General features: G+C 39.3%; 12 protein-coding genes across 12 annotated transcripts; 6 read left to right on the top strand and 6 right to left on the bottom strand. All coding sequences in view use genetic code 12, as the record gives it.

Moving 5' to 3' along the window:
- Nucleotides 1–73: 73 nt before the first annotated feature.
- Nucleotides 74–1,432, bottom strand: KGF57_003777 (60S ribosomal protein uL30; the record flags this gene model as incomplete). The annotated part of the gene is made up of 3 exons (XM_051753231.1): nucleotides 74–700; nucleotides 900–1,011; nucleotides 1,425–1,432. The coding sequence occupies 3 exons, from the start codon at nucleotides 1,430–1,432 to the stop codon at nucleotides 74–76; spliced, it is 747 nt and encodes a 248-aa protein (XP_051607641.1).
- A 900-nt stretch (nucleotides 1,433–2,332) lies between these two features.
- On the bottom strand, nucleotides 2,333–2,830 carry AUT7 (ubiquitin-like protein; the record flags this gene model as incomplete). Its single annotated transcript, XM_051753230.1, has 2 exons — nucleotides 2,333–2,706; nucleotides 2,797–2,830. The coding sequence occupies 2 exons, from the start codon at nucleotides 2,828–2,830 to the stop codon at nucleotides 2,333–2,335; spliced, it is 408 nt and encodes a 135-aa protein (XP_051607640.1).
- Nucleotides 2,831–3,641: 811 nt separating this feature from the next.
- Nucleotides 3,642–4,358, top strand: KGF57_003775 (uncharacterized protein; the record flags this gene model as incomplete). The annotated part of the gene is made up of 1 exon (XM_051753229.1): nucleotides 3,642–4,358. The coding sequence occupies one exon, from the start codon at nucleotides 3,642–3,644 to the stop codon at nucleotides 4,356–4,358; it is 717 nt and encodes a 238-aa protein (XP_051607639.1).
- Nucleotides 4,359–4,647: 289 nt separating this feature from the next.
- Nucleotides 4,648–5,049, top strand: RIM1 (Rim1p; the record flags this gene model as incomplete). Its single annotated transcript, XM_051753228.1, has 1 exon — nucleotides 4,648–5,049. The coding sequence occupies one exon, from the start codon at nucleotides 4,648–4,650 to the stop codon at nucleotides 5,047–5,049; it is 402 nt and encodes a 133-aa protein (XP_051607638.1).
- Nucleotides 5,050–5,136: 87 nt separating this feature from the next.
- KGF57_003773 (putative aminopeptidase) lies at nucleotides 5,137–6,384 on the bottom strand (the record flags this gene model as incomplete). Its single annotated transcript, XM_051753227.1, has 1 exon — nucleotides 5,137–6,384. One exon carries the CDS (start codon nucleotides 6,382–6,384, stop codon nucleotides 5,137–5,139), a length of 1,248 nt encoding a protein of 415 aa, XP_051607637.1.
- A 576-nt stretch (nucleotides 6,385–6,960) lies between these two features.
- KGF57_003772 (uncharacterized protein) lies at nucleotides 6,961–11,025 on the top strand (the record flags this gene model as incomplete). The annotated part of the gene is made up of 1 exon (XM_051753226.1): nucleotides 6,961–11,025. One exon carries the CDS (start codon nucleotides 6,961–6,963, stop codon nucleotides 11,023–11,025), a length of 4,065 nt encoding a protein of 1,354 aa, XP_051607636.1.
- A 66-nt stretch (nucleotides 11,026–11,091) lies between these two features.
- KGF57_003771 (putative uridine kinase) lies at nucleotides 11,092–11,844 on the bottom strand (the record flags this gene model as incomplete). Its single annotated transcript, XM_051753225.1, has 1 exon — nucleotides 11,092–11,844. The coding sequence occupies one exon, from the start codon at nucleotides 11,842–11,844 to the stop codon at nucleotides 11,092–11,094; it is 753 nt and encodes a 250-aa protein (XP_051607635.1).
- A 151-nt stretch (nucleotides 11,845–11,995) lies between these two features.
- FAL1 (ATP-dependent RNA helicase) lies at nucleotides 11,996–13,195 on the top strand (the record flags this gene model as incomplete). Its single annotated transcript, XM_051753224.1, has 1 exon — nucleotides 11,996–13,195. The coding sequence occupies one exon, from the start codon at nucleotides 11,996–11,998 to the stop codon at nucleotides 13,193–13,195; it is 1,200 nt and encodes a 399-aa protein (XP_051607634.1).
- A 222-nt stretch (nucleotides 13,196–13,417) lies between these two features.
- Nucleotides 13,418–16,744, top strand: KGF57_003769 (uncharacterized protein; the record flags this gene model as incomplete). Its single annotated transcript, XM_051753223.1, has 1 exon — nucleotides 13,418–16,744. The coding sequence occupies one exon, from the start codon at nucleotides 13,418–13,420 to the stop codon at nucleotides 16,742–16,744; it is 3,327 nt and encodes a 1,108-aa protein (XP_051607633.1).
- Nucleotides 16,745–17,065: 321 nt separating this feature from the next.
- Nucleotides 17,066–18,274, top strand: STE3 (Ste3p; the record flags this gene model as incomplete). The annotated part of the gene is made up of 1 exon (XM_051753222.1): nucleotides 17,066–18,274. One exon carries the CDS (start codon nucleotides 17,066–17,068, stop codon nucleotides 18,272–18,274), a length of 1,209 nt encoding a protein of 402 aa, XP_051607632.1.
- Nucleotides 18,275–18,276: 2 nt separating this feature from the next.
- Nucleotides 18,277–19,698, bottom strand: KGF57_003767 (glutamyl-tRNA(Gln) amidotransferase subunit; the record flags this gene model as incomplete). The annotated part of the gene is made up of 1 exon (XM_051753220.1): nucleotides 18,277–19,698. The coding sequence occupies one exon, from the start codon at nucleotides 19,696–19,698 to the stop codon at nucleotides 18,277–18,279; it is 1,422 nt and encodes a 473-aa protein (XP_051607631.1).
- A 1,576-nt stretch (nucleotides 19,699–21,274) lies between these two features.
- On the bottom strand, nucleotides 21,275–24,820 carry KGF57_003766 (uncharacterized protein; the record flags this gene model as incomplete). The annotated part of the gene is made up of 1 exon (XM_051753219.1): nucleotides 21,275–24,820. One exon carries the CDS (start codon nucleotides 24,818–24,820, stop codon nucleotides 21,275–21,277), a length of 3,546 nt encoding a protein of 1,181 aa, XP_051607630.1.
- Between the last annotated feature and the right edge of the window lie 126 nt (nucleotides 24,821–24,946).

Here is a 24,946-nt window from a genome sequence, read left to right as displayed (position 1 = left end):
CAGACCTTCCTGGAAAGAAGAAGCAAAAAAAAGAAAAAAAGATCCAACAGCATTAAAAAATCCATCCCCACGCTTAGTTCATTTGCTTGACCAAAGCGTTGATGAAATCTTCTCTGTTACCGGTGTCACCACCTTGGATAAAGTGTTGGAATTTTCTTGATCTGAAACCACCAGTTGGGTTAGATAATTTGAATGGCCACAAGAAGTTGTTGACTTGTTTGAAGTTTGGACCAACAGTGTAGATTTCGTGAATCAAATCTTCAATAGACAAGATGTCGTATTTACCCAAGTTGGCTTCAATGATGGCATTGTCAGACAAAGCAATTCTTTGCTTGTTGATCTTACCGTAACCTCTCTTGTAAACCAATTGTCTGATGGTGGACAATGATGGGTAACCGTAGGCAATGTATGGTTCAGCCAACTTGATCAATTCGGAGGTAGCTTTAGTCAATCTGACAAAGACACCGGAGTTGATTTGAGTCAATCTCAACAATTGCATAACCTTTCTTGGCTTTGGTGGAATCTTCATGATACCCTTGATTCTGACAACGAAAACCAATTTTGGTTGAGCGTCAACGTAGTATGAGCCGGAAGCCTTGGCATCTCTCTTGGCCTTGATGACTGATCTTTCAGCATCAGAGTATTCCTTTTGGTACTTGGCGGCTCTGTCGTAGATGACCTTTCTCTTTTCCTTGTTAGACTAAAAGATTTAAATGTTAGTATTTCCTGGACAACTTCACACTTGTGCAAACCCTCAAGATTATAGATATTTTCTCAGTCCCGAAAGATGGTTAACTGAAAGACAACATAGCCGAAGCTAGCCATTATGCATTGGTTTGATTTCATCTTCAAAAATAAAATGATTCGAGGACTGCATGGAAATCAAAGTGTGTACATACAATTCTTCTGGTCTTCTTAGCAGCAACTCTTTCCTCGGCGGTTTTTTGTTGAGCCTTTTCCTTCTTTTGTTGAGTTTCTGGCTTGATAGCCTTAGCAATGGAGTTCAATAAACTAAAGAATAAACAGTTAGTAACCTTGAAAGAACAAAACATATTCTTTCCAGCAACCTGTAGATAACTCCACAATTCTCCTCTAGAACAATTTCGAATCCATCGATTGTTTTGTATTGGACCGGAAAGGCAATACACGGATACAGAACTGAACGGCCAAGTTCATTCTGATCCACAATCGATATAGATTCTCAAAACTCAGAGGAAAATAGACGTATCAGGCATTGGCTAAAACGAAGATATATTAAAGCTGCAAGACAATCTAATTTTCCCATGGTTGGATATGAAAAAATAAAAATAGAACCCTTTCCTTTCTCGAAAGACTCTGATGCAAAGGATCATGTCTTATTCAATCCCCGTCTCAGCAAATCTCTTTTAAAAAGAGTGCTGGACCTCTGATTTGTATCCACATACGTAGCCATTTTTGATCTTCAGTTCTTGATGGTAAAAAGAAGAGAATGTATGTCAGTTTGTGAAAAATTTCGATGCGCTTACTATTTTCTTAAAAATAAAAAAAATAAAAAAAAAAAAAGGAAAGCTTTCTCGTCGGAAGCTTTGTGGTGAGAAAACAAATTATAAAATCTTACACGTGCACAAACCCAAACAAGTAGGGCTGCAGCCCCAATCCATTGACATTATATGTAGAATGGATTCTGAAAGCTTCTCTCGGCCTTCGTCTTGACCTCGAAGCCTTCCCATCTCTCCCTCTCTTTTCTGACGGCGCCACTCTACCAATTTATTATTGGTAACACGAACAGTCACTTGATCTTGATTGCAGATTCATGGCAACCAAAGAGATTGTTGATGGTTTGCAGCCAATTTGGTTGTAATCGTATCCATCCACAGTCAGACTGGATTGGCCTTGAAGTGTTTGCTTGTTTCCAGATTGCCGGAAGGGGTAGTGTAAATAACTTGTAATCGAGTGCGTATATGAAAGAGGTAGTTTCTATTGCCCTGTGTTATCAAGAGGTTGGCGATTTGTAATACGCAGCTCTCATTAGAGACATCTGCAGTACCGAGTATCACAACTGACACACATGTACGTTCGAGGGTCGCGTCAATCATTCAATGCCCTGCCGGCTTTAGCCAACTGTCTGCCTTTCTTGGCCCCAACTATTGCGGCCCGAGCGTTACCAATATGGCCCTGTGGATTCCAATCACTCAGTAGTGCTGCCAAGATCTAAACTCAAGACTATGACAGTCCATTTGTACTACACGTATAACAATTTCTGCGTATCATTTGATGAGAAACCTAAACACTGAACAAAAACCCCAAAAAAAAAAAAATACAGTAGTCTTAGTATCATATCAATCTTACTCTTCTAAAGATCTTCCGGAAGATCACTGAAGTCCAATTCATCCAAGTTGATGGACACCTTTTCTCCAAAGGTGTTCTCTCCTGAGTATAACACATACAAGAAACCATCTTCATCCTTGTGTTCTTCATAAATCGTACTAATCAAGGCAGCTGTTGGGGGTAAGATATCATTGACAAATATGAAAATAGCCTTTTCGCTAGGTAACTTGATTCTCTTTCTGATAACATAAACAAACTGGCCAACCGTCAAGTCAACGGGAACCAAATACTTGCGTTTATCAATTTCAGGAATATCAGAGTTTTCAACCTTTTCGCAAATGACAGGAACTCTATCCTTGAACCTCTGTGCGATTCTAGCAGCTTCTGCTTGTCTCTTTTCTAGTTGTGTATTGGTTAGTAATCAAAGTCAACGTTGCTCTTGTTGAAGACAAGAACGTGCGCAAATGTAAGGTCAACAATAATACATACCAAAGGGGTGCTCGTCTTTGAATTGTGATCTCATCTGTTTAATGTGGCTACGACTGTTGTTAGTACTGTGTATTGATGACCAAAGAATATGTGTTTGTTGTTTGCTCTTTAATCGATTGAGAGAGAAGTGACCGAAAACAGTGGCGTTTCGCAATGACTGATTGTGGAGATAAAGGGAAAGAAAAGAAAAAACAAAACAAAACAAAACAAATAAAGGGGAGGGGGGAACGACAAAAAGCTCTCTGATAAGAGCATCAACAAAGAAAATTGTTTAACACATACACCTTGTTAGTTATTATATTGATTGAGTGATGAACGATGGATAGCGAGGTTGAGTAGTTGTCTGGATTTATCTATAGCAAAAAAGGGCGGAGAGAGAGAGAGAGAAAGAAAGAAAAAGAAGGGAGAAAGATACTGAGGAATGAGGGAGGTGCGTGCGGGTGTTTTGTTTTCGTTTGTGTCGGATGCTTTTGACGAAAGATAACGGACACGCATTTCTCATGATAGGCACATATAATCTGTAATCAAACAAACACACTTTCTCCATACAACAACATATGTGCCCAAGTACTAAGGAACACAAACAGATTCCGCTCCCTAATTATAAGGAACTGCTGCATTAGGGTCTTGATATTCATACAAAGCAAACAATTTGAACACAGTGCGAGAGGAGAAAGATAAGGTCGTGTAATTTCGACTTGTGGAGGTTGTATATGCTGTATACACACGTCATATCAGTCTTATTTTATTTTTTTTGTGTAGACATACACGCACATTCGATTCGTATTTGCGTGTTGCAAAAACATCACCCAGTTCCTAAGTTCGACATCAACGCCAGGTATTACATGGTCACCACATCAGAGCTCAAGCGGCTAGAGTCACTACACAATAGAAGAGATAAAGAATCAAAAGATATAGACAATGGAAAACCTAACTTATTTTCAATTGATTGGCTAATAAGGCAAGAGTTGAATCAAGAAGGACCAACAGACACAAATAGCTTGGCCGAACGTAATCTTAGAAATAAACGGCTAGAATTGTTGTTTCAATCGATTGACAGTGATCTGGACGAGAAAAATGATACATATAGGGAAACAACACCAAACGAAAGTCGAGCCAAAAAGGAAGAGGAGACGATGAGAGATGAAACTTCCATAAACTACCCCACAACATTTTTGAAGCCTCACGAATTGACCAACGACTTGGAGATAGATCTAATGGAAAGCTCTTTATTCAGTAATAGGCATGACCATCAACTCAAGGACCCTAATTCAGTGCAGCATAACAGCTATGATATCGTTGACAGTCTCACAAACAGTAACTCCGTGAAAGATAACAGTTTAAGGTCCGTTGGCTCCCCTGACTCGATCCCAGCTCGTGATAGAGCTTTTGGAGTGATTTCGCCAAGAATAACTCACAGACATCACAGAAACCAATCGACACTGCTCGGTACTGACACACATTCATGCAAGGCCAATTTAAAGCCATTAAAACGTTTCAGATCTGTTTCACAGTGCGACTTAGTTTTCCCAAACTTGAATTTCAAAAAGCCCAAGAGGTAGGTTTAAAATCTTGACACACGAAAGCCATTAGAGTTTTGTCGGACTCACAACCGATCGAAAGCAAATGGTTTCAGATTTCCCAATGGGACCAAACAGAGGCTTAAGTTATACGACGCGGTATCATTTCTTTTTTTTTTTTTTGTAACTCACACGCTTTTCTTGGTTCAACAGCCAGCCAGAAGAAACACGCAACAGTGAAGGACAAAAAAAAATAACCACAACAGAAGAACCTATCTATAACAGGACATATCCCACATATCCACTTCGTGTAAACCTATCCATTCTAACGATGTTGAGAGCATTCACTAGATCATTCTCGTCTACCATTCCAAAAAAGAACTTTGCAAATGGCCAATTGTTTGGTAGAGTTGGAAACGTGGACTTTAAAGAGTCAGCAAATGGAGTTAAATATGTCAGATACTCCTTAGCTGTTAACAAATTCAGAAAAGGTGAAGAAGCACTCACTGATTGGTACAACATCACAATTTTTGACGAAGAGGAATTGCAAAGAGCAGAGAAGGCTTTGAGAGTTGGAAACAAGATGATTGTTGACGTTACGTTAAGACTTGACAAGTTTGAAGATCCCGAAACAAAGAAAATTCAAACAAGAACCTCTCTTATTCAAAAACATGCCGAAATTGTACAGTGGGGTAAAAGACCAGACGAGGATAGAGCTGAAGCCACAGAGTAATTGAATAATGAATCATTTTGTATATCTAATATATCTTCCCACCTCCACCTCCTCTCTCTCTCTCCCCCCCCCTCTTCTATAACTATTTCAATGTAATTTCTTAGCCAAACTTAACTCATATGCGAAAGCTACGGTTAATTTGACGTGCTCTCTCACATGTTCAAAGTCAATTCTATCAATGGTGTCCATGACTGAGTGAATGTACTTGTTGGAATATTTCATTTCACTCTCAATGAGGAATGATGACGGATATCCGTTTTCCAAAGCACTAGCATGATCTGAGCAAGCGTACCCACATTCACTTGAATGATAAGGAATGGAGTTGTACGTCTCGATAATCAATTTGATGAAGCTGTTCAATTCGACACTTGTGTAATCCTCAATCAATCCAAAATGTGGCTCCACTCCAGCATCAATACTTCCCTGTGTGTATCCTGTCATGTCTTGTTGCAACATACCAACAACAACCTCCTTGGCGGATGCGTACCTCGAATAAACATCAATGGAACCCAACAACCCACCTTCTTCAGCAGAGTACCAGTGAAACTCCAACGTGTTGTGAGGTTTGTAAGTGCCCGTTCTGTACGCCTCAAGAATTATCCTCAAAGACTCCAAAGTGGTCACAGTACCCGATCCATCATCGTCTGCTCCTGGTGCTCGCATGATGTTTGGTAAAATCAAATTGGCTGAGTCTTGATGTGCTCCAACTACAACCTTGTCCTTTACCTCACCGGGAATAGAAACGATGATTGAAAATTGATCCCAACCTTTGTGGTGAATCTTTTCAATTTTGATTTCCTTGAATGGGGCAATCAAGTTGGAAAGTTGATCAAACAACCAGGCTGCACTTTCAGCCCCACTTTCGGTCTTGTAATATCTAGTGTAGAAGGAAGTAAAATTGCTCAAGTTATCACGGACGCCATCGATATCAATCGAGTTATACAAATTTTTAACTTCTGAGCTATACTGTGTCTTTTTAGGATAATTGTAGACTGGAATAGGCTTTTTCAACGTGTCAATTTGCTTGGAGCCAATAAAGAACAACTTTTGCCACAAGGAATGCGATGGTTTGGCAACCAAGCCTTGCTCAACAGCAACATCAATGGAAATCTGTTCAGTCATATCAATAAACCTCTTGTTTGCTCTTTTCAAGTTCAATTTCTCCTGCTCTGAAGCAAGTCTATATTCATCTGGTCCCAATTTGAGGAGACGGTCTTGGTGTCCATTCCCATGCAACAACGAAAACGCATTAAATGGCCAATCAGGAGCAAAATCAAACAAGGGAAATGAAAGTGCAATACATGCAAATAATGAAACGAATGCAAGGATCTTCATATCTCTGGTGGCAATGTATGGAAGAAACTGTGGATGGCAAAAAAGTTCGCCTCGGCTTTTGTGCCGCACGTCGGTTTCTTGCTTTCTTCAGATCTCCGGCTCATGCAAGCAACAGGTGCTCCGAACTTGTAAAAAGAAAGATACACTCTGAGAAATCTATAACAAGGGTCAGTTTATGTCAATTGACCCAGAGGAAACAATTTACAGTCATTTCACGCTTTTCCATTAGTCAGCTCAGCTTTACCACGAAGCATCAACTTTGCTTTTCCTCTATGTAAATATTGTCCTATGGAAAAAAAAAAAAAAAAAAATAACAATGAAAAGCAATAATACTATCACCCTTAACAGCGTAGCTACTCTATCATTTAGCTTCAGTTCTACTGCGTGGGGAATATGGTGATTAGATACTCGAGACTGCAGTGTATTTTTTTTCTCTGTTCATTCTCTTCCTTCAACTCATTTTTTTTTTTTTTCACAACATTTTACAAAAAAAGCAAAAACAACATCACTCATCCATCCACTTATCCATCCATCCATCTATCCATTTCTTTTCCCCTTTCTTTCAGAGGAATCACCATGGTCAGCCTACTTCCGAGCTTTATTGGATACAATGGCTCATCAAGTGATAAATACATATCGCCGACCATTACTTCAAACAATGCAAATTCTGATGGATCCTTGAAATTACACCAAGCAAATTCCACAACAACAAACACTTCACGAAATCAATTGTCGAAACGATTCGTCGAACCTGTTGGTTTGGAGGTTAAGGAAGCAAACTACAAGATCAGTGTGCCCGATTTTGCCACATTACCGCCATTGCAATTGGGTTCCAAACTTATTTCAAATATAAACAGGATTGATTCTAGTATTCCACATGACATTTTCCTCTCGGAAGGTCAAAGCAGAACCGACTCGAGCTTAGACAACTACTACTTTGATTATGAAAATGGCTTGAAGGACTTTTCCCGTTTCGAAAAAGTTGAGCAGATTGATTTACCCGATAAGATTTTTGAGCAGCACAATCAAACGGAATGTACAACTAAAATTGGTTTATTCCCTGAGATTGAGCGTACATGGCTTGCTGTTGATAATAAGTTGGTGTTATGGAACTACCGCATCCCGCAGTCGTCGTTCAATAAGTCGGCCCAATTCATGACAATTGATCAAATTCAAAACTCAGTATTGACGGTCAAGTTGGCCACACCAAAGGAAGGGATCTTTTCTAAAGAAATAACCCACTTGTTACTAGTTGCAACTACAACAAGCATTCAAATTTTCTTGGTCAAATACGACAAAAGCCTCAACAATTTAGAGGTCTTGAATCTCGACCTTTCTGTATCGACACACGGGTTGGCGGTGGATAATTTTGCAGTGCATCCAAGAACGGGTGACATATTTTTCAGTGGAGATACAGATGGTGTCAATATTTGGAGACTAGACTACTCCACCAAGTCTACATTTACCAAGAACAGGTGCGACAAGGTTTGTTTGACAAAAGCGGGTTTGTCGAGCGTCATCCCGTTCCTGGGATTTGGATTTGCGTCAGGAACTCCCTTCACTACAGATTCAGTGTCGAAAAATATCCCCGAAAAGATTGTGCAATTGGAAATTGATGGAAGCCGAGACATTTTATATTCGCTTTCGAACAAGTCAGTAATCCGCGTATACAAACTTCAACCCAAACAAGATCACCTCGTGGAAGGAAGCACATTAACACCCAGTCAAATCTTCAAATCAGCATCCTCAGTATTTGTCGATGCCAGCAACTTCAAGGTTTTTGAACGTTTTAAAATCATCAGCATTCACAGGGTTTCACCAGAGGAGTCCTCCACTGTGCAATTGATTGCAATTACAAGTAATGGATCAAGAATATTACTCAAATTGGGATCGACTTCGTCATTTTCTACTTTACTCACTTCTTCACTATCTGCAGCCCATGCGTTAAAGCTCAATCTTGTCAACATTAAATTTCCTCCAGCTAGGGAGGCGCCCATTGTTAACAACGAACTTGATGCTTTCACTAGAGATAGGCAATATATTTCTCAAGTTATCGCTAACCAACAAAAGTCCCAGCTACTTAAAAATACAAAAATTGCCAAAGTCATTAGTCCAGGTGTGTTTCTTTGTGTCAAAAAGACCAAGAGATCGGATAAATTGTTTATTGCCACTGCAAATTTTGGATATCTCAAGAAGAACAATAAGCTTGTTGAAGACGCTGAGTTTGTGAGCTACACCTCCAATGAAGATGCTCCTTATACTTACATTCAAGATATTGTTCAAATAACACCATCAATGAATGCAACGACTACGCCAAACGGATATGCCAATGTTGCTGCAAGTCAGTATACAAAGGAACCATTGAGATTTGCTGTGTTGACAAATTTTGGGATTATTGTGTATCAGTTCAAGACCTCAGATCAGATCTTGAGATCTTTGACTGACGAAGTCATTGAAAACTTTATCGAGGAAAATGGGTACGAAGAAACTTGCTCCACGTTGTTGTATTTGGGGTGCTCCTATGGACAATATAACTCAAATGACATCTTTCAAAGAAAGGCACAAGTTTTGTTTTCAACTTGCGGTAGCAACGCACGGTTAACCGATACAAGGTCAGCATCTCAGCCAACAAGCTTGATTCCACATCACTCACTGTTGCAAAACTATACTCCTCATCCAACTGTTGATCAAGTAATTCTTAGTGATAGGCTATATGGTACCTGTTTATTGCTAGGAAGATTCCTTCGAGATATATGGGACAAGAAGGTATTTGGAGCTTTGCCGGGCGTCAATGTTACACCAGCGGGACAAATTGAAATAGCTAGTATCAAGGATAGGAAGGTTGTGGTGGGAAGTTTGAATATTGATGAGAAGCAGATTGAATACTTTATTGGAACTATTGTGGTTTTGATAGACTTTTTCGTACAGAATGAAAGCAATATTCAAGGCTTGAGTGCTCCAAGTTATAGCTCAGACCCTAAACAATTTGAGAATGAAGTTTGTTTGAGGGCCGAAAGCATCGCGTTCACGTCAATTTTCAAGTCATTGGTCTCCATGAAAGAAGCCCTTTCGTTCCTAATGGTTGTTTTGGAGGAGCTTCACGGAAATCAAGAAAATTTTGACTCGCTTTTTGAGCTCCTTTCACTCACCAACCAAGCAAATCTCTTAGCAATAACATTTAAGGACTTGTTGTTGCCATCTAGGGAAGTTAAAGTCTTGATAAAAGACCTCTTGTCATCCATCATCAACAGCAATATCAGCAGAGGTGGGTCGATAGATTTGATTGCATCTTCTTTGCAAGCACGATGTGGATCTTTTTGCTCTACAAATGATGTGTTCATATTCAAGGCTCTTGAAAACCTCACTCGTGCCAAGAAGATTGCTCCAAGGGACTCTGAATTGAAATTGAAATGCTTGAGAAATGCCGTTCTTTTGTTTGAAGAATCATATGAGACGTTAACTTTTGACCATATTACAAATGCGGTCGATGTTATGGTAGATCTTGAGTACTACTCAGGTTCCATTGGAATGTTGTTGAACATCGCCAAAAAGTTGGGAAACAATGCTAAACTTCCAAACTTTGCTTACGGTCAGGTCAATGAGAGCGTGGTTCAGCAAGAGCATTTGGAAATTGAGTCAAAGGTGAAAAAGATGTACGATACTATATTTTCTGTTTTACAAAAGATTGATGAGAAGGCATTGAAAGTTGTGGAAACAAATAATCAACTTCTTATCAACGGGTTTTTGGAAATTAGGGATCTTGCTTACGATACTTGTTTTGCATCAAAAAATGAACAGTTCCAGTGCGCCTTTTATGACTGGTTCATCAACCAAGGTTTAAGTGATCGTTTGTTGGATGTCAATACACCGTACATTTTGCCGTATTTGGAAAAGCGATCAGAAACAAGTGTTGATTTGACAAATATATTGTGGCTGTACTATGCCAAGAGAGAGAGGTACTACGATGCGGCAAAGATCTTATACGCCTTGTCCATTTCGCAATTCACTCTTGAGCTAACTCAACGGGTTGAATACTTGTCAAGAGCCAATGGATTCTGTAACTGTGTGTGTCCGCCTAATTTAAGACAGGAAATGATCCAGCTTTCGTCAACGATACAGGAGCTTTTTGATGTCGCAAACCTCCAGTTGAGTTTACTTAGTAGGATTGAAAGGGACCTGAGAATCAACAAGGAAAATAAGGATCATGCTGTGAAATCATTGAATGGTAAAATTTTACCCATAAATGAATTATTCAACACGTATGCTGACCCGTTGGGATACTACGATTTGTCGCTTATTATCTTCAAGATAGCCGACTACAAAAACAGTGACGACATCTTGAAGAGGTGGGAGTTGTTATTTGACAAATTGTTGCACGAATCAAAGACTTCAAAGGAGCCATTTTATGTGTTATTGAGCGACGAGTTTACTCTCTACGGCCCGAAATTGTCGTCAGATGATATTGTATTCCCAGTTGACGAGCTTATAATCTTGGTGAAGAAGACTCTTGATAAGGCAGCAGAGTCTGATCCCACTACTCAGAAGCCACCTAAAGGATTTGTGACTGATTTGTTTGTCAGGGCTGGGGTGAGTCCCGAGAAGTTGGAGTATTTTACAAGTGCTTCGGAAAACAATGCTTAGGAGAAAATAGATTACAAAATGTAAAATTTATTGTACAGAAAAAGCTCAACTCTAATGAATGTATTACTAATTAAGTTGGTAAAACTTGTTCTTTTGAATATCAAACCTTTCCTTCTCAAAGTTTCCAATCTCACTTGGTCTAAGATAGTTTGACGGGAGATCTGTGCGTTGTGGTTGGTGGTTCTTTGACACATAAAGCAAAATTCCGTCAATCACTAGGCTGACTGAGTTTGGTTCGGGGCCCTTTGGCATTATAACATCACAAAACTCCTTGGTGGGGAAGATGTAATCACTCATTTCGACCCGAGCACCCAACAAGTACGCATTGATCACAGTCTCCAAGTTTTCGGTCTTGCCTTCTAGCACATCCCTTCGAATCCATCTTATCAACCGCGTATCGGCGTCACTATCTATAAACACCTTGATATGAGCCATGTCTCGTAGCTCTTTGTCGTAAAGGGCATACAATCCGTGCACTAACACTATCTTTTGCGTGATGCTCGACTGATCTAACCTTCTCAAATCATGTTTTAGCTTTTCAAAATTGAATCTGGATGGCTTCAATATGGGGAATTTGTATTTTTCTTCCTTTTTAACTGTGATCGCTGCTGATTTGGAACTTGGGAATTGGCTAGGATCAACAGATGATTTCTCATGATCAGTATACTCATTCATGTTGATTATTTGCACATCAATCGGAAACTCTTGCATCGTAGAGTGAAGTTGATCTCTTATCGACAATGCTGCAGTTCTTTTCCCTGCAGCATGACCTCCACCTAGTAGCACTACGATTGACGTGGCAAGGTGGTGGGCACTCATGTTATGTTGCTATGGAGTAGTTGCGAACACATCTCAATTTAGGGACCTCAATACAAAAACAAAACTTTGAGAAAAAAAAAAAAATAAAAAAAATAAAAATCGAGCGGTTGGAGGGCATCGCTCTACACTAAGATAAACGTGTCACCCAAAGATGGACGAATTTGACAGAGATGTGGATAAGGAGTTGAAATTTAGTCATAAGTCAACAAAGGGCATCAAAGTCCACCGCACATTTGAAAGTATGAAGCTAAAACCCGAGCTCTTAAAAGGAATTTACGCCTACGGGTTCGAAGCTCCATCGGCAATCCAGTCTAGAGCAATTATGCAAATCATAGCTGGTCGGGATACTATTGCCCAGGCCCAATCTGGAACTGGTAAGACGGCTACTTTTTCGATAGGGATGTTGGAGGCAATTGATGCCAAGTCAAAAGATTGCCAGGCATTGATCTTATCACCAACAAGAGAATTGGCGATCCAGATTCAAAATGTTGTGCAACATCTTGGTGATTATATGAACATACACACTTATGCCTGCATTGGTGGTAAAAATGTGGGAATGGATGTGAAGAAACTACAGCAGGGTCAACAAATTGTCAGTGGAACACCGGGTAGAGTGTTGGATGTTATCAGGCGAAGGAATCTTTCTTCAAGGCATATAAAAATCTTGATTCTAGACGAGGCTGACGAGCTATTTACAAAGGGTTTCAAAGAACAGATATACGAAATCTACAAGCAGCTTCCGTTTGAAACACAAGTTGTGGTTGTGAGTGCTACATTGCCTCCAGAGGTTTTGGAAATGACTAGTAAATTTACCACTGATCCTGTAAAGATTTTAGTGAAGCAAGATGACGTTTCTTTGGTGGGAATAAAGCAGTATTATGTACAATGTGAACAAGAAGACTGGAAATTTGACACATTGTGTGATCTCTACGATAACTTGACAATAACCCAAGCAGTAATATTCTGCAATACAAAGCTAAAAGTCAATTGGCTCACAGATCAAATGAGAAAACAGAATTTTGTTGTGCTGTCGATGCATGGTGATATGAAACAAGATGAAAGAGACTCCATCATGAGTGACTTTAGAACAGGCAATTCTCGTGTTTTGATTTCGACTGACGTGTGGGCTAGAGGTATTGACGTGCAACAAATATCCTTAGTAATAAATTATGACTTACCGAATGATAAAGAAAACTACATTCACAGAATAGGTAGATCTGGAAGGTTTGGTAGAAAGGGGACAGCAATTAACTTGATAACTAAAGCTGATCTTTCTACAATGAGAGACATTGAAAGTTACTACTCAACGAGAATCCGAGAGATGCCGATGAATATCAATGAGATCATGTGAAAGAGGAAACTGCTTTGAGTGTATAGCTTGGTAGGTCAACTCTTGATAGAAAGGGGAAGTCTCCCTCATCTCAATTACTTTTGTGTAACCATCAGACGGAAGTAAAAAAAAAAAATAAAAAAAAATTCAAAGAAAAGCAAAAAGCTCCATCAGATCATCTCAATCTCTCTCTCTCTCTCTCTCTCTCTCTCTTTCATCTCAATCTCCAATCAACAATTAATCATGGATGCACAATTCGTAGGGTCATTGGAAGAGACCTTGAAGCAAACTTTGACACCGGACTCATCGGTGATCAAGCAAGCTTCACAAAGATTGAGCAAGGAGTTTTATCCCCATCCTCAAGCATTACCTGCATTATTGCAAATTTTACAACAGTCCAATCAAGATGAAGTCAAGCAATTAGCTGCTGTCGAGGCTAGAAAATTGGTAGCTGACAACTGGCCATCTGTTGATACCTCGTTGAAGCCAAGTTTGAGGGATTCGTTATTGAAGAGCACTTTTAGTGAACAAAACAAACGTCTTAGGAACGTTTCGGCTTATTTAATTGCTGCTCTTGCGGAAACTGACTTGGATGCTAACGAATGGCAGGATTTGTTACCAACGTTGGTCAATGCCATTCAAGGCGATGATCCAAAGGTCAAGGAAGTTGCTACTTTCACCTTGTACGCCTTATTGAACTCGGACATTTCAGCCTTGCTTCCTCATGTTGATGATTTTGTGTCTTTGTTTGGCAATTTGATTAGAGACCCATCATCAAAGGATGTTAGGGTTTATTCTGTGTTATCTTTGGATGCACTTTCGCAAATTCTCGAAGATAATGACGAAGTAACAGATCAAGTAATTGAAAATTTCAAGGCAACGGTCCCAGGAATGGTGGAGGTCTTGCAAGAAGTGGTGACGTCAGATGACACAGAGCTGGCTCAACAAGTTTTCAGTGTTTTCAACAGTTTAGTACTCACAGATTCCAAATTGTTGGGCGACCATTTGGTCAGTTTGATAAGAATGATTAGTGAATTGGTCTTGAACACTCAATTGGACGAAGATTACAGAATTTTTGGTTTACAATTTTTAATCTCGTGTGTCACATACAGAAAATCGAAAATTTCTTCCAACAAATTAGGTCCACAACTTACAATGGTCGGGTTGAAAGTTGCATCTGAAGAAATAGATGTTGACGATGAGTTGGAGAATGAAGATGAGGAGAACGAAAATGAAGAAAATTCTCCTCCTTCCTTAGCTTTGAGGCTACTTGCTGTTTTGGGTGCCGAATTGCCTCCATCTCAAGTGATTGATCCGTTGTTTGAGGCTCTTGAACCGTTGTTGACATCTACAAATCAGTTTGAAAGACGTGCTGGTATTCTAGCCATTGGTGTCTGTTCCGCGGGTGCTCCTGACTATGTCTCTCTCCGGATCCAGAAAATCATCCCAGTGTTGATCAACGGAATGAAGGACTCGCAACTTGTCGTGAGAGTCGCTGCACTTAGAACCTTGTCGCAATTGACTGCAGAGCTTCAAGACATTGTCACCGATTACCATGAAGAATTGTTGCCTTTGATCATTGAAATCATTGATTCAGCCTCCTCGGTCATGGCTTACAAATATGGTTGTATTGCACTAGACGGCTTGATTGAGTTTATGAGCCATGATGCCATGGGTAAGTACATTGAGCCATTGATGCATAAATTGTTCTACATGTTACAGCAAGCAAATACACCTACCTTAAAAACAGCCATTGTTTCAGCTATTGGTTCAACTGCATTTGCTAGTGGTAAAGGATTCACCCCGTATTTTGAAGAGTCAATTAAGCAATTAGAACCATTCATCTCTAACTCCGCGTCTGTGGAAGGAATGAGTGAAGACGATATTGAGTTGAGGGCCACCACTTTTGAAAACATCTCAACCATGGCTAGAGCTGTCGGTTCTGCGGCATTCTCATCTTACGCCAAGCCCTTGGTTGAAGCCGCTTACACGTCATTGAACTCTGAACATCCTAGAATTAGAGAATCGGGATTTGCTTTTATTGCAAATATGGCAAAAGTTTATGGTGCAGAGTTTGCCGGCTTTTTGGACCAAATCGTGCCACAAATTTTAACCTGCTTGGGTCAAGAGGAGTTCACGTTCAAAACCAATGAAGATGAAGAAGGAGACGATGATTTCGGTGGAGATGATGAAGATGATGATCCTTTAAAAGTTCATACCGGTATCACCATTGAAAAAGAAATTGCGTCTGTGGCTCTCGGTGAGTTGGCCATTGGAACTGGAAAGGAATTTTTTAAATACGTTGAGCCTTCGTTGGCTGCTTTGATTGACCAAGTTGAGGGCTCATTTGGTATGAGAGAAGCCGCCATGAATTGTGTATTCAAAATTGTCAAGGCTATGTTTGTCGCTGTTCAAGGTGAGGATTTCAAGGCTCCAAAGGGTGTTCCACAACAACCCTATGTGGATTCTAATATTCTTGCTCTTATTGAAAAGGTTAGAGATTTGGCAATTCCAACCTTGGAAGCTGAGTTTGAGGCTACCATGGTGGCATGTATTCTCGATTGTGTAGCTGATGCATTGCATGTCATGGGGGCTATATTTATCGTTAATGATGCTAGTGAAACGAGTTCTTTGGAAAACTTGTGCATCTCGTTAATGAACTTGTTAAAGAAGGAGCATCCTTGTCAATTGGAAGAAGAAGAGATGCCACAGGAAGAGGATTCGTCTGAGACCGAAGTTTTGCTCAACGAGGCTGCATTGGAAGTATTGGTAAACTTGTCAATTGCCTTGGAAGGAGATTTTGCAAAGATTTTTGCTTCATTCAAGGATCCAATTTTGGCCAAATTCAATAGCAAGTCGAAACCAACCAAGGTTGGCTCCATTGGTGCTATTGCTGAAATGGTTGGTGGAATGAAAGCCGCCAACCCTTTTTCAGCAGAGTTACTCCCTATATTTATAAACAAACTTGCTCATGACAAGTCTATTGAAGTCAAGGGAAATGCCGCTTATGGTATTGGTTTGATTGTTGAGTACAGCCAAGTCGACTTATCCGCCAGTTATCCTCAAATTCTTGAGTTGCTTTTCCATTTATTGAACAAAGTGGATAAAAAGGCCAGCTCGGCTGACGATGAAGAAGCCAAGGATGTTGTCAATAGATCTTATGCCAATGCTTGTGGTTGTGTTGCTAGGTTGATCTTGAAAAACCAACAAGCTGTTCCCTTGGAGCACGTATTGGGACCATTGTTGGGGCATCTTCCATTGGAAACTGGTTTCGAAGAGAATACACCAATATTTGAGGCTATTATCAAATTGTATGAGTCTGGTAACGAAAGTATTGTGTCACAAACTCCTAAAATCGTGGACATATTTGCCGGTGTTTTCAAAGCCGAAGAGGACAGAATTAAGTTGATTAATGAAAGTACATTAGGAAGAGAGGAAAACATTGATGCAAGAAAGCAGTTTTCATCTGAAGCATTGAAAACAAAGGTTGTTGAGCTTTTGAAGTTCTTGAATCAAAAATATGATGGCGTGGTGTCGTCAAATGAGACATTGAAAACAATCATACAATAAATAAAACTTTTTTTTCTTTTTTGTATAAGGAAGTAGAAATTTTGATGCTATTCTCAATTGGACAAGCTTTATTATGTAATATTGGCGCACTACCTGCCTGTTGTTTCAAAATGTGATACCTTTAACTAAAAAATAAAGAAAAGAAAAACTTTTGTTTAATGGTGGCTGAGACAGTGAAGAAATTACCTTTTTTGGCTGCAAAAGGCATTAATTGAAAACTATAAAGACTTATTTTTTGAGTTGATTTTTAACAGCATATATAACTGATACTGTTAGGCCAAAAACAGCAAAATGTTATCTAGGTCTTGAGTTAACCCAAGTATGAATTCAGGAGCTGCTGGTACAGCAGCCTTTAGTTTTATTGCCCTCATTTTATTAATCCCACCATTTTCATGGCACATCAAGTCTAGAAACATCCCAGCAATTTTATTGGTGACATGGTTGACGCTAGTAAATTTGATTGGTTTTATAAACACGATGATATGGAGTGGAGAGGATTTCGATACCGTTTATGACGGCCAAGGCTGGTGTGATATCACTACAAAAGTTGACGCGGCTTCATCGCTTGGAAAATTGTGTGCCATCGCATGTCTTTCAATGAACTTGTATTTCATCTTGTGTGCAAAGAATCCCCTTTTCATGGACAACACAAACTGGAAAAAGATCTGCATTGACTTGGCCATTTGTTTGATCACTCCATTGTTGATTATGGTGTTCATTTACATCACTCAATCAAGAAGATACGCAATTGTTAGGTATCAGGGTTGCATTACAGTTTTCTCACCAACAAATGCCACTCTTGGTTTGTACCTTGTTTGGCCGTTAATTTGGAGTTTTGTTGCTTTGTTTTTTGCTGTGTTGACATTGTACAAGTACTTTCAAAAAAGAAAAGATGTCAAGGATATTCTCAAATGTACAAATTCTGGTTTGAATTTGAAAAGGTTTGCAAGGCTTTTAATTTTCAGTTTTTTGATCGTGTTTGCAATGACTCCACTTTCCATCTACTACTTTGCACAGAAAGTTTCGTATGCGCTGTATCCTTTCCGTTGGAGTGAGGTACACGGTCCAGATTGGGGAGATATCTATGCCGTGGACTTCGGCTTCTTTGCAGTCATTGATAGGTTGGTGAATGCCTCCTTATCTGTTGTTGCGTTCCTCTTGTTTGGTTTGGGAACTGATGCCTTGAAGATGTACAAATCGTTCCTCGGATTAGCTAATAGAGATACTGGCGAGCCATTGTCTAAAGAGACAACTTACACTCACCATGGCACTCCAACAAAACTCTCATCCAACAAATCCCAATTTAGCAATCGTACAAACTATAGTGAACCAACTATGGCGGACGAATTTGGTCAGGTAATGCAAGAGTTAGGTGTAGTTGATGAGAATTCATTGGATTTAGAGTCGGGAAGAATGATGAAGCAAAACCCGCCCCAGAAAAAGACTTCTAATGTTGGAGTGCTTGAGATCGAGGACTCAAGCTTGAGTGGCGATTTTTTATACAAGTACGAAGTTAAACAGAAAAAGTGATTTTATAGGAGTTTAACAAATGCATCCCTGAACTCCTTGGCGTGCACTTTACCTCTGGTAATTTTCATTGCTTTGCCAACCAAAACCTGTATAGCATTTTTGTGACCCTCTTTGATTCTCTTTACCACATCAGGACTCGACTTGACAACCCCCATGCATATCTCATTGATGTCCAATGTTTGAGTATCGGACTCTAGTTTCAAGTCGGAAATCGCCTTTTCAAGCGGAACCTGGTTTTCAACAAGATACCTCAATATCAATCTTTTTGATACCAAGGAGTACTCTGATTTGACAATTTCAATCAACGTCTCCGGGCTTATGACCGTCACATCAAACTCTTTGTCTAGTTTAGCAAACGCTGTGATGAGCTCTTGGAACATCCACTTATTTGCATCTAAACCCCCAAGCATCTCAAAAAAAGTCTCATAGTATTGTAAATGTTCAGGTTCGGCGAGCAAGTTTTTTGCATGTGCCAATTGCAAATTGTGTGGTTCTCCAGTCAAGCGTGCTAAAATTTGGTCAGGAAGGTCAGGCATTGAAGCCCCAATTTCGTCACCAATGTTGCCACTCAAATGAATACTAGGGAGCTCAGAGTCAGGAACGTATCGGTAATCAACTGCATTTTCTTTGCTTCGTGACGCTATCGTCGTATACCCATCCCAGGACTTTGTTTCTTGTATAATCGGTTCACCAGTGCGAATACGCTTCACCTGTTCGTTGTATTCATATTTCAAAGCACTCAAAATGTCCCCTGTTGTACCGATGTTTTTCAACTCAACTCTAGGATTATCATTGACACTAATATTGACATCTACCCTAATTGCTCCTGTTTCCAAATTCCCACTGCAAATCCCTAGGTGTCGCACCAATAACTGGTACTTTTTAACAAACGCGCAGACTTGGTCTATATTTTGAAAGTCTGGTTTTGTCACAACTTCAATCAAAGGCGTTCCAGCTCGATTATAGTCTATAATATCACCAAACTTCTTCCCCGTATCTTGCTCCAACTGCACCGCCTCTATTCCAATCTTCCCCAGTGCATTGTCAAAATCGGTCAACTCCAAAACCCCGTCTTTGGCCAATGGATGAAAATGCTGTGTGATTTGATATCCCAAAGGTTGGTCAGGATAAAAATAATGCTTTCTATCAAATTTAGAAAACGGTTGTATTTTCATCTTTAATGCCACGCATGCTTTGAGAGCTAAATACAAGGCCTCTGGATTCAACTTCGGCTGAGTTCCTGGTAAGCCAAGATCGAAGTAGCTTACTTTTGTATTGCAATTGTCATTGAATCCCGTTTGTGATAACGAAAAAAGTTTGTACTTGGTCTTCAATTGTGTGTGAATTTCCACCCCACATTTGAGTTTGAACTCGGGAAGCAATCTGAAGGATTTTGCGGTAGAGGTTGATAATCGTCGAAGCATTGACATATGCATGATTATGTGCGATAAAATCTATATGAGGATTCGATTTCGAGTCGTATTCTCGGTTTGAAAGAAAGTTTGACAAAAAAAAAAAGAAAAAAAAAAATTATAGATATGCATCAGCACAGTACTCACTTTATTCCCCACTCAATAATATAACCGTTGTAGGACTTTGATGGACTTCTTAATAAGTTTCCTTGTGTATATCTTAACCCAAGCTTTACCTCAGATGGGTTTAAGAATGGAAAAAAAGAAAAAAAAAATTGTAAAGAGGGTAGGACAAAAAAATAAGAAATAGCTGCTCTCAGCAGGATTCGAACCTACGATCTCCTCATTACTAGTGAGGTGCCTTACCAACTTGGCCATAAGAGCTATTTCTGATCACTGTTGTAGTACTCGTTGAAGGACTGGTGTAGTATTAGATAATTGTCTCTGTCGTAATGTTCTAAGGTTTAGTATATATTGTAAGTGTAGTGGAAGCGATATAAGTCGTTCACGAGTAATACAACTGTGAGGAAATGTAACAGGCTGAAGTGTATATTAAGAATGATCAACTAACTTCGATCAATCAGATGGAACTAAAACTAAAGTTGACTTGACTTAGCTTGACTTAGCTTTTTCTATCTCAATCCGTATCCCGGGGGATTTCCATGTTCTTATATAGTATTTCATTCTCCTAATATCAAGGAGCACAATCCTGATCTTCCTAGTCACTCAGGCATAAAGACAAACAAACTCAGACACAAATTCCTTCTTTAGGAAATGAAGATGGTTATTCATAATAAATGATAATTTCCTAAAGTAGTTAGTAATTCCAAATGATTACTCTTTGAGGTAATAAATGGGTTTCGTGTTACCCCTCAATCTCTTACCTTACCTAAACAGGATATTTCCAAATAATTGAACCTTGGAATAACTTAACCAAATCTTCTTGTGTCTATTGGAATGAATGAACCGTCGTGTAAGGGTTAGCTATCTTAATCATATGTTAATGTGCATCTTATACCATTCCAAAAACACGTGATTAAGATCATGTGACAAGGAACCTCATGCCTCTAACATATGCCCCTGCTGAAAGAAAACAAGTGTCCTCACTTGACCAAAGTAAAGACAAAAGTCCTTCCACTTGAAGCGTTAGGGTAGAGCCATATTTCAATTGGGTCAGAATTGTGAATAAGTGGTAATGCCAGCTAAAAGTGAATCATGGAATTGCTGATGATGACCAATAGTCAAACAGCAACAAACAAATTGAGATGGACCGTTAACGTGACCGACACGTCCAACAATGAAAGGGATCCAGTTTGTGCCTAGTCCCGTAACAAAAGACAAAGTTGGAATAAAACACATCTTCAGTAGTTAACAAAAAATTAAAAAAAAAGTATTCCCAGAGGAACCTCGCACGGAAGTGAGGCAAAAAAAAAAAATTCCGGTTGTGGAACTCGAGGTTGAATTCGAGCAAAAAAAAAAAATCATATGAAACCTAGAACCAACACTAGGCAAAAAAAAAAAAAAATTCTGTGGAAACCCGCGAGGATAAAAACCACAGCCCAAGCATCAACAGTCCTAACAACTTTGCTCAGTCCGGATCAGAGGAAGTAGTAGGAGTAGTGAGGATGTTGGGTGAGTTGGTGACCGTATCCGATTGTACTGCTGCATTGAACTCCGAAAGCAATCTATCCAAATACGTCGGTGGTATAGCTTGACGAGCAACATCAATATCGAAAACAACAGCGTGACTTGGATCACATTCATGAAAGGTGAAAGCAATCATTTGATCAAGTAAGTTTAATCCGACTACTGCTTTAATCAGTTGAGTTTGAGCAAATAACCTCAAGTACGGCATAGTTGGTAGTGGAGGTTCTTTTGGAAATTGCAATACTCCAGAATGATATGGCTTGATATGTTTTACATTGAAGGTTCGTCCAAAATTTGGGCTAATGCCTACTTCAACATCATATATGTTAGGATTGTTGGGGTAGACTCGTGAAATTCGATATGGACCAAAAAACAAATTAGATTGCTTTGTGAGTTTGAAACTTTGAACGAAAAGGTTGGCGTTTCGGTGAAGTAGAACTTGATCTTGGACTTTCAATATGAGTTCTTTACGGTGCTTGTTGTACTGTTGTTCAGCATCCTTTTGAGCATTTAGCATGTTGTGTTGTACTAATTCCTGGGTAAATTGAAGCATACGAGCAAAATCTTCGCCAGTACGTTGATTTCCAGGTATTGAACGCATAGCTTCATGATGGACTAAACGACTATCCAAATGTGGTGGTAATGGATTGAACCCGATGTCCGCTTGGAATGGTGATAATCCAGTGGATTTGTGAACATGTGAATTATAAGCAAATTCTACCAACGGTAGTTTCAACAACCAATCACGATCTTGATAATCAACAAAAGCACGTAACAACTGAATGAGGGAACGATTGGTGCGTTCTGTTTGACCATCTGTCTGTGGATGAGCAACGGTTGAGAACTTTAAGAGGATTTGTAGTTCTTTATGGAAGTTGATCCAGAAGGTGGAAGTGAAACGCACATCGTTATCACTTATAATTTCAGCCGGTAGACCATGATGTTTGAAAATTTCTGAGGCAAATAATTCTGCAGCACCACGAGCCGTAATTGTTTTTGAACAAGGGCAAAAATGAGCTCTTTTAGTTAATCGATCAACCACAACAAGAATATAGTCTTTTCCTTGTGATTCTGGGAAACCGCCGACAAAATCCATACTAATCAGACTCCATCGTTCCTTAGGTATTGGTAATGGTTGAAGAAGCCCATAAGGATTGTGGTTGGGTGGTTTTATTGCTTGGCAGATAGCACAGGATCGAACAAACGTTTTAACAGATGCCAACATTTTAGGCCAATAGTAGTATTGTGATAACTCAAGAAAAGTAACCTCAGCTCCAGGGTGAAGATTGCTATCCGCTGCATGATGTTTGGTAATGACTTGGTGTTGCAAAGATTTTGGTACCCAAAGACGTTGTATTGGTTCAGCTTGAAGATCATATCCTTTGAACATAAGTAATTTATCAATCAAATAAAAATGACGAATTCGAGCCTTAATCTCTTTTGGAACTGGTAAATTATTGGTTAAGACACTGTAAATTGTAGAGCATTCTTCATCCTGCCTATAACCGTCTCTGATTTTGTCGAAAAAATCGTCGTCGAAAACAAAATGCGAATTGTTGAAAATAGTCACACTTTGCACCATCACCCGGTTCTTATTTGAAATTATACCAACAGGCGCAACCGTCATCAAATCATTAGAGACAGTTTTCTCGTCTTCCTTCTGTAATCCAATTTTCAACTCATCTTCGAATTTATTTGCAGATTTTGCCAATTCAAGCTCAAATCTTCTGGACAATGCATCGGCTTTATTGGTATGGCCTTTAATATATTCAATCAGGATATCAAATTGGCATAATCGCTCTAACCAACGTGCAAGTTTAAAATTTGGTGGATTATGACTGTTCAATAAAAAGGATAAAGATTGATGATCCGTTCGAACGATTATTTTGTGACCAAGTAACCAATGTTTATAACGATCGAGGACTCGAATAAGGGCAAAAAGCTCCTTCTCACGTATGCTGTAATGACGTTCATGCGTGTTCAAGGACCGGCTATAGTGAGTCACTGTACCTTCTATTTTTCCGTTTTTTCCAAGTATCTCGATGATAACACCAATAGCGAAATCAGAAGCGTCAGTTGTAATAACATAACAAGCTCCCAGACGTGGAGTCAACAAAAAATTTGCATTACACAACAATGACTTTACCTTCTCAAAAGCTTCTTGCACAGTTGGATCCTTTGGACGTAACTGGCCTAATCCAGCTAACACAAGTGGTCTAACAATGACAGCAAAATTTTTTACAAATTTGCGGTAATAACTAACGAAACCGACAAACGATTGAAATCCTTTCTTTGTAATGGGTAACTGCCATTCCTTCAACACGTTCAACTTATCAGAATCAGTTCGAACTTGATTTGGTGCTATAATATGACCCAAGAACCGTAATTGTTTACGAAAAAATTCACATTTGGAAATCTTAGCCGCAAATCCATTTTCCTTTAACGTTTCAAAAACATATGTGAGGTGTTTAAAATGGTCGTCCTTGGTTTTTGAGAACACAAGAATATCATCAAGGTAAATTATAATGAAACGGTTGAGTGCTTTTTGAAAGATGGTGTTCATGGCTCTCTGAAAAGTGGCAGGAGCGTTTCGTAACCCAAATGGCATGACTGTCCATTCGAATAAACCATAAGGGGTCACAAAAGCCGTAAGAGGTACACTTTCAGGATCCATAGGAATTTGATGATAGCCCAGAATTAAATCCAATTTGGAAAGATAGCAACAGGAGCCAATACTTTCCAACAAATCCTCCGTTTGTGGTAAAGGAAAAGAATCAGCAATTGTATTTGAATTGAGTTTCCTGTAATCAATAACTAATCTCAAACTTCCATCTGCTTTGGGAACAAATAAACAAGGGCTTGAACAGCTGCTAGCTGATGGTCTGATATACTTCGTTTCTAATAGTTGATGTAACTGTTGATCCAAAGCTTCAAGTTTATCACGGGGGATTCTGTATGGTTTCAAGTTAGGGAAAACATTTGGATCTTTCAAACGAATCTTATGATGAAAAACGCTATCCTTAGGTTGGAGTAGTGGTGGTTTTGATAACAAGTTTTCACTATACTGTTCTGACAAGTCATTAAGGAAATCACTAATATCTTTTGAAACATGTTGGTGACGGTCGTTTGATATTAATGGACCTAACTTATCTCCAGTGAGATCATCCCTTGGACTAATTTTGGTGTTCATTGATTGCTGAACAAACCAGCGTTCTTCAATGGTAGGACTGGTCATTAAGTTATCTGGGTCAATTGATACTAAGTTGATATCTTCACCAGGGGGTATGACCTTCAATTTCAGTGGAAATTTTCGGAACTGACGTGACACATCAGCGCCTAAAATAATTGGATATTCGAGCATTGGGGCCACAAAAAGTTTAATGTTGCAATTTAAAACATCCCAAAATAATTCGACCACGGCAGTAGTATTTCCAAGAAACTGCTTGTTCAAACTGTACATAGCTATTGGAGTAGTGGGAGTTAACATTAGTTTGTGCTTCTCAGCTATGGTGCTAGAAATAAAACTAACATCTGAGCCACTATCCAAAAGTGCCGGGTAAATTGGTAAACTTTGAAATTGCACCAACAATCTCTCTACATTTTTTCCATTAAA

This window comes from Candida theae (assembly GCF_024610275.1).
Source record: "Candida theae strain CBS 12239 chromosome Unknown scaffold5, whole genome shotgun sequence".
Taxonomy (NCBI): Eukaryota; Fungi; Ascomycota; class Pichiomycetes; order Serinales; family Debaryomycetaceae; genus Lodderomyces; species Lodderomyces theae.
Note: the sequence above shows the minus strand (reverse complement) of the source record. Positions and strands in the feature narration are given on the sequence as shown.